Here is a 12,500-nt window from a genome sequence, read left to right as displayed (position 1 = left end):
CATTACGCATATTGTCAGGATCATAGAATTACAGTCAAACAGCTATATACAATCACAGTTGTAAAAAAGACAACCGTCAGGATATCAATGGTTCTGACACACGGTTGAACTCATATTTCCCATATAATTGGATTTGTATTTGCTGAGTGAAATAGAGAGGAAGCCAGCGTGGATTCTACAGTATATTATATTATATATATATATATATATATTTTGTGATGGCAGTCTTCCAGCTGTGTGGAACCCCAGCCCTCAGGGTAGATCTTATCAGAGACGGGCTCAGGATGAGGACATTGGGAGGAGCGGAGGTGGAGGGGAGGTGGAGGGGAGCAACGGAAGATGATTCATTATTAAACGTTAGTCTGTGTCCTACAGACGTCATTTCTACTTTCTCTTGACACACTGATGCAGAAGTAAAAGCGTTTTAGCCCTGATAAGCACATTTTTACCAGAGTTGATCTGGAAGACGCTTACACACACGCACGCACGCACGCACGCACACACACACACACACACACACACACACACACACACACACACACACACACACACACACACACACACTGTACTATACACACACACACACACACACACACACACACTCATCACTGGTACTGCTGTACACTCTTCCACTTTATGGTTGGCTGCAGCTCTGCTCCAGATTCAGGCTGACCAGACAGCAGTCTAGTGACCGGACATAATGGCTGTGACCTGGTAGCCTTTCAGTGTTAACACTAGAACAGCCACGAGGGGGTCATTTGCACTCTTTGCACTCTTCTCACATTTCAGGACCCTCCTTTCATGACTTTTCCTAGATATGTGCATTCCACCACCCAGTATCCTTACATTTTCAAAACCACATCAGGATAAGCTAGTATAAAGCTATTTTGCCATTTTTTCGGTGTAGGAAGCAGGCCACATTACAAGCGGCCAACTAGTGGTCGTTATGTGTAATTAGCAGCTTCGCATTGGAAAGAGGGGCTCATTTGACCCCTGAGGCGGGTCTTTTAGTAGGTAAAAGAGGCACGGCTGTTCTAGTGCTCAGCGAGTGAGAGAGTTGCTCTCCGTCTGCCCTTTACTGCAGACTGCTTCACCAGCCTCCACCCTGACCTGCTAGAGGAACTCATTACATTAAATTAAACAACTTTATTGTCATTGCAGAGTACAAGTACCAGACAATGAAATGCAGTTTAGCATCTAACCAGAAGTGCAAATAGTGATATAAGCAGCACTTGAGTTGAGGGGGGATGAGGGGGGATGGCATCCCCCCTGAAATAAAAAAACCGGTCAAAATCATCCCCCTTCTAATACTGCCATCCCCCCTTTACATCCCTTATGTCATTTTATAAATGAACGTGATATTACTGCTATTTAAACATTTCGTTTTGCGCGTATTGAGTAAAATACTGTGGGCGCGGGGGCACGCACACATGCAATGACATATATGCAATGATGCTGTGGGGATGCTAAAATTGTCCCCATATGATAAAATCCACCATCCCCCCTGATCTTCTTTTACAACTTGAGTACTCAATATAAGAACATGATATAAAAACATGACAGTGATAGTGACAGGTACAGTATGGCATGTACGGTAGTTTATACAGTTATGCGATATGTACAGTAAAGGTAGCTTATGTACAGTATGTAATGTACAGATGTATCAAATTCCCAAACATGCTGTACATAGTCAAAGGCCAAAATCATTGGAGGCTGGTGAAGGTAGAAATCAGAGGATGGGTGTCATTGTAACGCATGGAATGGAACGAGCAATGGCATACCATTCCATGCGTTACAACCAGCCCGTCCTCCGATTTCTACCTCCACCAGCCTTCCCCCCAGCCCAAATCAATTGAAGATAATGAGTTTCTGTGGTAACTCAACGGCATAATTCCTCGTGCTGCAATAATGAACGCGTGGGTTTCATGTCCTCATCAAGACGATGCTTTACCGTGTCAAATTAAAACAATGTGTGCTGCCTGGGACTGCTACCACAAGAGCAATCATGTTTCCAGTTATTGTGGAAGACATCAGCGTTTGATTTACTAAGCGAGGCCTAGTCTTTAACCTACTACTGAGGACCAGAGGGAGGTGAGAGCCTAGCGATATGAGGCAATGTTACCCATAGGAATGTGTCCTTGTGTTTGGACTCGTTGAACAGATGACTGTTGTTCTATTATCCCTCACAACTGAAAGAGAAAGTGTCAAATGAACTGGGTTGGCCACTTTATGAGGTGAGGTCAGGTCAGGAGTCTTGTCTCCAGTAAGTCATCCTTAAAGTGGGAGTGTGTGAATTCATATAATATTTACTCAAAAAGTATGACCTGTGTGTCCTGGGGTGGTCCAGTGGTCTAGTGCCGCGGTTTACTGTGCACACAAATTCTCATGTCGGCATGGGTTTGAATCCGGCCCATTCCCTGCTGACTCGTCCTTATTTTCCTGTCTACCTTCACTATCCCTATCTAATAAAATGAAACAAATATGAGTTACACTGCCCCACTCAGAAAAAAACAACCTTTAAAACCTTTTAAGATACAGTGTAGTGTCTACCGTGGGACAGGGGTGTCAAGCAACTCATATTTTAGAGAGGGCACCAAGTGTGTGAGGAAGTAGAGTGGGAAAGCTGAAGCCATTTGCATTATTCACAAGCAGAAGTCGGGTTTTAGGGTGTAGCGATATTGGGACAGGATGGGAAAATAGGCAACCATCCAAGACAGAAGAAGATAATTTTCCTTCAAAGAGAGACAGGGACAGGTAAGCCTAATGCGTTGTGCATAGGCCTATAAGATGTATGACTAGCTGAGATTTGCAATGGCAGCCTCAAAGAGGCACACATTATATTATAGGGTATAGGCTTCAGGGTATCCCCTGTGTCTTTGGAGGCAATGTTTTAAGCTGATCTGTGCACATAAAACATATTTAGAATTTGTATTATAAAGAAACAAAATAACGTAAAACATTGTTTTGAAAATCTGATATAATATTTAGGCCATATCCCCCAGTGATTGAGCACTGACTGATACAAGTCAATAAATGTATATATATATATATATATATATATATATATATATAAACCCAACCCATATAAACCCAAAAATCTATGTATACCATAGCTTTTTTAATAAACAGCACTTCATTTCAGTTTTCATACTTACGTACATTTTAAACCAGATCATTTGGGACTTTTACAAGTCGCTTTTGGATGGATGGCTTTAACTTTGACTTCAGCACGGTATTTTGAGTTAAGTAAGTATGTCTAAGTATGACTTTCGGGTATTTTTTCCACCACAGATTATAACCCAATTAAAGCTATTTTACCCAACTCCTCATCCTGGAACTAATTCCAAAAACAGTGATATTCCTTCCTTTTTGTCATGGGCTAGACTTCCCGTTTCGAAAAAACCAACCCAAATGGACTAAATTCACTCATGACACTCACCACACCATACTGTACTGTGGTGCGGTGTTGGGTTATTTGAACAGGCTGTTTTAACGGCACGTTACACCGCTGGACCACAATCTGGCGTGTCCGACGCGCGAGAGACGTGCTTGGGGGATGACGTCAGGGCAACATGTCAAGAGATCCTGCAGAGGATGATGTCTGCAGAAGGACATGCATTGTTAGAGGGGAACTGGGACGTGTCACCACATGAGAACCGGCATGTGGTTTTTTCCAACAGATGGCAGCGCACCGGCAGAGTGGAGGGGGAAAGAGAGAGAAAAATAAAGACTGTGGCTTTTTATTTTTCTTCCATTCTTCTATTCTTTCTTTCTTTCTTTCTTTCTTTCTTTATGAGTGTTCCTGTTTCTTTCTTTTATGCACCCCCAACCATTGGCCTCGGGACCCTTTGTTTTTATTTGTCTCGAGTCGGTGTTTTGCTATTGTATTGCTGCTTTTAGAGTCACGCTGGCTCCGGTGCTCCTCTGTTGTTAAATGTGTGGCGGTAAAAGCCATCCCTCTGGTTCTAATTACTGCTTACGCCTGGTTTCTTTAATTCCTAATGTTTTGGAAGGCTGAGGTCCTTCTCTCTGCTTTCCTGATCCCCCGGTGTGGAAATAAAGCCCTGCTTGCCCTGCTTGCCCTGCTTTTTAATTCATTGCTTATAAAGCCCTTGTCTGGCATCTCATACTCAGATGACAATAAAAGTGAAGTATTTACTTTTGTTTTTCCAAGAAGGTTGCATTCGTCTCTAGCTATTGAATCAGCTGTAATAGAGCAGATTTCATCTGGTGCAATCATTTCACAATGGTAATTGAGAGGATGGTTTAACCATGAGAGCCGTTTCCTCTTAAGGAATACTTATGAGGGGAGAAACAATGATTTAAAGAGCAAGTCTAATTGATTTGTGTACGACGGCGTTCTAGGGATTGAATGAACTTTAACTGTTTTGGTTTCTGCTGCATCTTCATCTAGTTTAGACTCCACGCACAACAGGCCTTGTTTTCATTACAAGGGAGGAAACCGGGCTATCATTCAGGGAGACCACAAATGGGAGGGCTGGCCAATATGTCGCAAGGGAAGCCAATACTGGATACCCTAGCCAATAAAATCGGACCGCGCTTGGGCGTTGGGACATTTTACAGTGCTTTATGTTAATGACATCATACGTCTGTAAAGACGGAGGACTGTAGTGACAGACCACAGTGCTAAAATAACACCCAGGCTAACCCCGGTGCATTCTTGTCTTTCTCCCCCTCTACAGGTAACGCGTGTCAAAATGGCCTCCTGCCTACACTGCTGCGTCCTACGCTGCCCACATTCCATCAGGCGCTGGGGCTGGGCTTGAAGCAGTTCTTGCCGTTTCCCTTGGATACAGCCTCAGCAGTCAGCCCCTTCCCCAGCTTCGGCGCGGTGAGTTCCCTGGTCATGTGATGGGGGGGGTCAGTTAATTGGATATTATGATTGGTTGGCCCCGGCTGGGGTCATATTGGGTCTGGTATGGCTTTTCTGTGATGGTTCAGATTTAGGGTGATGAAACCTAGGTCAAAGGTCGTGAGGTTTGTCTGATCCGGACCATCGGACCGTACTTTTCCAATACTGTCAAACTCCAGCTGATGTAAACATTGATTTGTGACTGTCATGAATGTGTTCACAAAATCGGCCATGCGGTCATGCGCGGTAGGTTAAGAGAATGGAATGGATTTGGGAATTGGTGGAGTTTGCACTTGCACCAATGTGCACAGATGATGACACTCAGGTATTGATTTGTTAGGGAAGTACAATAGTCATTATGAGAAAATACCTCACGTACCTCCTCACCAGGTTTGAATCAGCAAAGTCATCAAAAAGAAAAAAAGTCATGACTCATGGAAGAAATGTGACAGATAAAAAAAGACTGAAAGCTTTTTTGCGTTTGAATTACGGGGATAGCTCAATCCAAAGTCTTCTGGGAACAGAACCAGCAATATGGAGCACAGCTGGAGACGGGGGGAAAGAACCCTCTCTAAGGAGACGAGTAGGGGACGTCAGGGAACAGAGATAGTCCGAAGGAGGCCAGAGTTTCAACAACAAGATTTCATGAGAAAGTTCAAACTTGCCCCATTCTTCTCCATGCCCGCTAATCTGCATTTAACAGACTTTTTTCCGCAGAAAAGGAGTAATGTACTGGGAAGCCACCAAATTGCAGAAAGCTGATACTGGATTAACATGGAATAAACACCCCCCTCTCTTGCTCTCTCTCTCTCTCTCTCTCTCTCTCGCTCTCTCTCTCTCTCTCTCTCTCTCTCTCTCTCTCTCTCTCTCTCTCTGTCTGTTGCTCTATCCTTCCATGATACTCTCTAATATAAATCCTTATCCCCCCTACTGTGTCTTTCTCTTCCCCTCTCTCATTCTGTCACACACACTTGCTCTCATCCTTCCCTCCTTCTTTTTTTTCTATCAAAATATCCCTATCCCCATTCTCTCTCTCTCTCTCTCTCTCTCTCTCTCTCTCTCTCTCTCTCTCTCTTCTCTCTCTCTTCTCTCTCTCTACTCTCTCTCTTTCTCTCTCTCTCTCTCTCTCTTCTCTCTCTCTCTACTCTCTCTCTTTCTCTCTCTCTCACTCTCTCTCTCTCTCTCACTGTCTCTCTCTCTCTCTTCTCTCTCTCTCTCTCCGTCTCTCTCTCTCTCTCTCTTTCTCTCTCCCACGTTATCTTACCCCCCTCTCTCTGAGCTCTTGACATTTAATCACTGGCAGAATGTAGGGTGATTGTAAAAGCCGTGGGTTGGCACCAACAGCGCTAATAAAAGTGTTTATGCACAAGTTATTGTTCCACGTTTTGTTATGCTGCCTACACTTGTGCTCTTTGTGTCGGTTTGGTTTCGGGGGGCCATAACAAAGGGGTGAAGGCGCCTGTGTGCTTGCATGTGGGTTTCTAGTGGTTTTTCAATGTGTGCGTGTGTCATGTTGAAGCCATCCACGCAGGGTGGGTGGTTTGGTGTGAAGAGGTTTGCCAGCACTAGTGTGAGTCGGATCAACTTCTAATAATCATAATTAGTCATAATTGCGTGGATTGAAATAGCACCTTTACACTTTACACAGGTGCTCAAAGCACTTTGTGTTATTAAATTGAACATTTAATTGACGGATTCAATTGTGGTCATCATTATGCACCATTTTCCAGCATAAATGGAAATAGGAGATGTTATTAGATGTACTGCATGTACCGACGTTAGCTAAAGCTAGTTTCCATCTGCGCTCCCTCAGAAGGATGGAGTTCTATCAGAAATCATGAGGTCAGGCTTGCTTATGTGCCTCCTGGGCACAATAAACATTTACGCACTCCCTATTCACAAAATACAAAAGAATCATATAGATGATGACTACAACTTTCCATTAATCTACCATGGTAATAACGTGTCACAGTTCTGCCGTGATATATACACTGGATCCATTTTCCATCCTCTTTCCAGGACCCGGAGCTGCGTGCATGTATAGCCACACCTGCATGTGATGCGAACGACTCCAAGTCTCCTGTCAAGTCTCATATAATCTTGTGTGACTGACATAATCAGGATGCGCTTAGCCAGAGGGGATGGTTTGAATCTCTTCTCACTGTTTTGTTATCTCAGCCCGTCTCAGATTTGTTTGGGGGTATTAAAATTCACAAAACATGACCGTCAATCTAGTAGATGACACCGTAATGCAGTGCAGTCATGCATGTTTTAAACATGTCATTATACTTTTATGACAGTATGAGATAAATGTGACAGCAGCTGGTGAAACCGGGAACAAGTCGCCAACCAATCCAAATATTTGTTCGGTGAGTAAGGATTACTCACTGAATCCATTTCGGCTTGACTAGCGAGTGTGTCATTGATTTTCAACAACGTTGAAATCGATTTACATTCTTCAGAATAAAAGTCTGAGCGGTCCGTCGGGTTGGCGACTTGTTCCCGGTTTCACCAGCTGCCGTCACATATGACATGATTTAATCCCACTCTCTTGTGGGAAAACAAGTTTAAAAAAAAGTAACTTGCTGTTCCATTCTCAGCCTTGCGTCTCAGTGACCACCGTGGTGTTAGAAACAGTTGGTCCTCTAACTCAGGCTGCATGCTGGTAGAAGGGCCCTCTGGCCATTTGCGAGGAAGAGTTGTAGACTTTGGTTCACCACAGGCCACCGCCAGGATGAGAGAGGCAGCGGTGGCAGACACAAACAACAGCGAAAGCCCACAGTGAATATTGAAGCCAACTGACGAAATAGGTGTAGAAGTTTAGATTAAAACAACTGGGGTGGCGGTATTGAGATGGCGGGCGTGAAAGAAAGGGGGTGGGGGGTGAGGGGGGGTGTCGGGGGGGGGGGGGGGAGTGTGTGTGTGTGTGTGTGTGTGTGGGGGGGCGGGGGGTAAGTAAGGTCTCACGACGGGCAGGTGGGGTTTGGCGGGTGTAATGAAAGAGAAAAGCAAATGGGAAAATAAGTTTTTAGTTTGAAGGGGCCCGGGTTCCTGAAAATACCATTTATCTTGCCTGGAGCCTACATTTGTCTTGGAGAAACAATACAAACTCCATTTCCCCCTGTGGAGTAATCAGGAATGTGAGTTATTGATCCCTCACGCCGATCTGCACGCTGGAAAATTGCTTTGTAGTCCGGGACTCAGAATGACACATGGGCTTCGGTCTGGAGTCCCTCAAGCATCACAAGCCATTTCAATCCTCCCCCCCAAAGTCAATGCTTGTATCAATACTCGTAATGGAAATGTAGTTCCCGGAATGCATGGAGAGCAAAATGACTTTATCTGTTTGCTTTGGGTAATAAATGATACCGTATGACCACTGCGTGTTTGGAGAGAAGAACAAAAGAGCTCGTCTCCGGGAGCACCATTTGCAGATTTTCATCTGATTTTAACTTAACAGGTCCTCTTAAGATCTAATGGACTCTGTACATTGTATTCCCGGAAGTATCCAATCAATCTCTAACAGAGAGCGGAGAAGGATAAAAGCAGTGGAGGAACAGGAAGTAGACAAGCAGACAACCACCCTTGTGGAGGAGGGGCACGCCCGCCCGCCCGCCCGCGCTCGAGGAACTCCTGAACACCTGGCCTGCTGTAGCAGCACCCCACTACAGCTTAATGCAGTGGTCCTTATCAGTTAGCACTTAGTGCGTTTTAACCTCAGAACAGGAGCTTTCATTTGGCAAAGTCCTGTCCTGATGGGTTCTCCCACGATAATATTTCCCTCCCCTGGAGAGCAGCCAGAAGAGCTCTCTCCATTGGAATGCATAGATAACACCGGGGAGCTCAGGCAGATTGTTCATGGAGAGCCTCCGTGCCAGCCCTTCCTGGCAGAGCCATGTTGTTGATGCCCCATGCCGCGCCTACTTGGTTGCGGTCCTTTTTTCTCTTCATTCAACTCTGTTCAACCGTTGAATTAAGCACTTGTCAAACTGGATAATTCATGAAGTGTGTTTTTGCGATTATTGCACGTTTGCAAGTGCTGTCCTTTGGGAACATTTCTGTATGTGAAAGAGACAAGTGGTTATGATTGCGCACAAGTGTGCTATACATGCATGGGATATACAGTACCAGTCAACAGTTTGGACACACTTTCCCACTCAATTGAATGGGGAAGTGTGTCCAAACTGGTACTGTATCCTCTATATGAGTATTCTATTCATGCGTATATGCAACATGAGGTAGTAACAGTATATGGACAACTGAGGTTAGGTTTCCATGAAATGATTTTTGTGTGTAAACTTGAGGTTAGGTTTCCATGAAATGATTATTGTGTGTAAACTTGAGGTTAGGTTTCCATGAAATGATTATTGCGTGTAAACTTGGTATGTTCCCAGGCGGCGGGGCTTAGAGTTTAAGAGGGGCCTCAGAGTAGACCCTGGGGAGTTGGAAATCTGGGAGAGCCAGGATGCTGTTGTTTGTCTACTTGCTGTTCCCTGTCCGCACTGGGTAAATAAAAACACCTTGCATTGAAAATGCTGCTGCGATTCTACCGTCATTGACAAAAGGAACCAGCGGTAGTACCACTCTTGTGACAATAACAAATGACGAATGATCTGCGTTATTTTGCATTATCCGACCGCTCTCAAAGGTGTTAGGCCAAGAGATTTAATAGAGAAAGGTGACTGTGAATGGACCGTAACTATTGAATGATGTTCACCTGTTTTCTATGTTCCAGCTGGTCAGACACCCCAGTTAGAGGTATCCGCCTGCTGCGGCATGCGTGAGGTTCAGGTCTGCATGGTGCCATGTTTCACTCTTGAAGGAGAAACAGCTGCAGCGTCATGCTAGCTGTTTGCACCTGCAACGCGATTGTTCCTTAATGAAAAGCACACTCGCCGCGTACGGACCCCGAGGGAACGTTTTGCGGTATCTTTTTACACAGAGACAAGGTTAACCCAGGAAATTTATGACACTGACAGACTTTCAAGACTACATCATCTCTTATATTGTTAGCCCCAGGGCTGAATGTACCTATCGTACGATGTCTTTCAACAACTCCCCTGTACCGTCCCCTGTTATTCTGGCATACTGTAGTTTTATACCCCTCTCTCTCTCTGGGCTTGTAAAAGTTAATGCTATGTATTTTAAGTCTTCCTCATGAGGTCAGTCTGGTGAGGTTGTGAAAACATCCTCGCCCTGTATGAAAATAAAACCAGAATCTAGAGGAATTCGAATGGGAGTGTTGAACTTCAAAGTAAAGTTGCTGGACGCACTCACTGCAGTTTCGTACTGTATGTCAAGTTAGAGCAACAGCTCTAGAAGTTCTAGGAGTGTTGTGCGTGGAGCGTTGTTACATTCGGTGTTTGCAGGGAGCTCATCCATTTCTCTATTTCAGGGCATTGATTTTTGAATCCAATAGATGGTCATGCTCCCTAGACTGTTCCTTCATTACCGTGGTATCGGCCTTGTTTGATATTCATGGAGGAATATTATGAGAAAGATAAATCATTTAATCTTAGTTTTCATTGAACCCTGTCATGAGAGAAGCACTCCCCCTATCGTGGTGGTGTTGCCTGAGTGGTTTGATAGAATGATAGATTAGAAACTGTTATGAGGGAATTTATAAAAAAAACACTATTGAATGACATCAACCTGATCTACGTCAATAAATGCACCAATGAAAACTGTAATATATGCGAAAGAGGAAATAACATTTTTATCGTACAGACTTCATATCAAGAACTGGGATGACGAGAATTATGATTACAAATGATCTTAGATAACTAACATGACTGAAAGCCTTTCATGTACCGTATGTGTTGTGTTGGCCTCAGTTGTCATTAATCAAACTCATTATAGCCCTATTTCATATTACATTTACATTTTACATTTCAGACATTTAGCAGACACCTTTATCCAAAGCGACATACAACAAGTACGTTTGTCTAACTAAGTGAATCATCAGTCATCATAAGAAAAACAAATCTATGCTAGGACCAGGGGCCATTGGCAGTCCCGATGCTTACATGGTTATAATAGACTCGCTTCTTATTAGGATATGGGGGTGAAACCAGGAATAGTCTTACTAGCCTGACACCCAAGTCAGGCTAACACTCATCTTTTGAAGTCTGTATTTAAAGTCTGTATTTATTTAATGAATGGAAAGTGTGTTGAAAGAAGTGCATGCTGCAAACGCTGTTTCTTTGACGCGTCGGGAACAACAATGTCCTCCGTTTTTTTCAGTTTCTCTTAAAAGGAACCTATTAGTCAGCATTAGCCAATTAAACTGGGCTTAAATTGCTAAGTTAATTGGCGAACAGGCTAGAATTTTTTTAAATGGACATTGTTAAAGCGGTTTTATTTTTCCTGGAATTTAAATGCTGTTGTTGGAACACTTCCCACATGAGGACAAGTGCCAGCCTATTGCCTGGTTAGTCGTGTGGTAATCACGTTTACAGGTCTCCACCCCGCCTTAATGCACTTCTGCCTCCAACTTCCCCAGGCTTTCCTAACAAGGTGAGAAGAAAGACTGGGCTTCTAGGACTTAAACCAGGAGTGACAGCTGCTCCATTAAACACAATGTTTTTAGAGAGTAAGCAGTGTTTTTTTTCAATTTTATTTACAGTTCGTTTCGTTTCATGTTTTCTCGACTCCATTTGCACCTGCGGTGACAGTGTCAGGGTGTGCAGATGCTCTATTTTCTTTCTTCGTTGCACTATGGACATATCACATATGGGTGTGTTGTCTATGGACATATCACATATGGGTGTGTTGTCTATGGACATATCACATATGGGTGTGTTGTCTATGGACATATCACATATGGGTGTGTTGTCTATGGACATATCACATATGGGTGTGTTGTCTATGGACATATCACATATGGGTGTGTTGTCTATGGACATATCACATATGGGTGTGTTGTCTATGGACATATCACATATGGGTGTGTTGTCTATGGACATATCACATATGGGTGTGTTGTCTATGGACATATCACATATGGGTGTGTTGTCTATGGACATATCACATATGGGTGTGTTGTCTATGGACATATCACATATGGGTGTGTTGTCTATGGACATATCACATATGGGTGTGTTGTCTATGGACATATCACATATGGGTGTGTTGTCTATGGACATATCACATATGGGTGTGTTGTCTATGGACATATCACATATGGGTGTGTTGTCTATGGACATATCACATATGGGTGTGTTGCTCTATGGACATATCACATAGGGTGTGTTGTCTATGGACATATCACATAGGGTGTGCACTGTGAAGGAAGATGTGTAAGGAGTGGGTTGTTCCGAGGCAGGGGAGGGTAGAGCAGGGGTTAAGGTGTTACCTTTTGGACATTTTCATCTTTCATCTCAGCGGGGTAATGGGGACAGTGTGAGGTGGCTATGTGGCCCAGGGGATCAGAGGAGCCACCCCAGTTCAATATTTCATTCTGACGGAGCCTGATGGCGTGAAAGGGGTAAAAATGGGGAGAAAGTGTGAAAGTAGCACTCATACTTGAAAAAACACAATCTGAGACAGAAGGCAGCAGAGACAGGTGTGTGTGTGTGTGTGTGTGTGTGTGTGTGTGTGTGTGCGTGTGCGTGTGCGTGTGCGTGTG

The 12,500-nt window shown here is 43.9% G+C and overlaps 1 protein-coding gene across 1 annotated transcript in view; it reads left to right on the top strand.

Annotated features, from left to right (window-relative positions):
• The window catches only part of znf385d (zinc finger protein 385D), a gene marked incomplete at both ends in the record, with an annotated part of 42,005 nt that overhangs the window by 2,421 nt on the left and 27,084 nt on the right, over nucleotides 1-12,500 (top strand). The window contains one exon of the mRNA XM_080540846.1: nucleotides 4,704-4,852. Coding sequence (XP_080396972.1) covers nucleotides 4,704-4,852 — 149 coding nt within the window. The remainder of the gene's footprint in view (nucleotides 1-4,703; nucleotides 4,853-12,500) is intronic.

Source organism: Nansenia antarctica, assembly GCF_963989245.1.
Source record: "Nansenia antarctica genome assembly, chromosome: 10".
Classification (NCBI taxonomy): domain Eukaryota; kingdom Metazoa; phylum Chordata; class Actinopteri; order Argentiniformes; family Microstomatidae; genus Nansenia; species Nansenia antarctica.
This window is presented reverse-complemented; position numbering and strand designations above follow the sequence as displayed.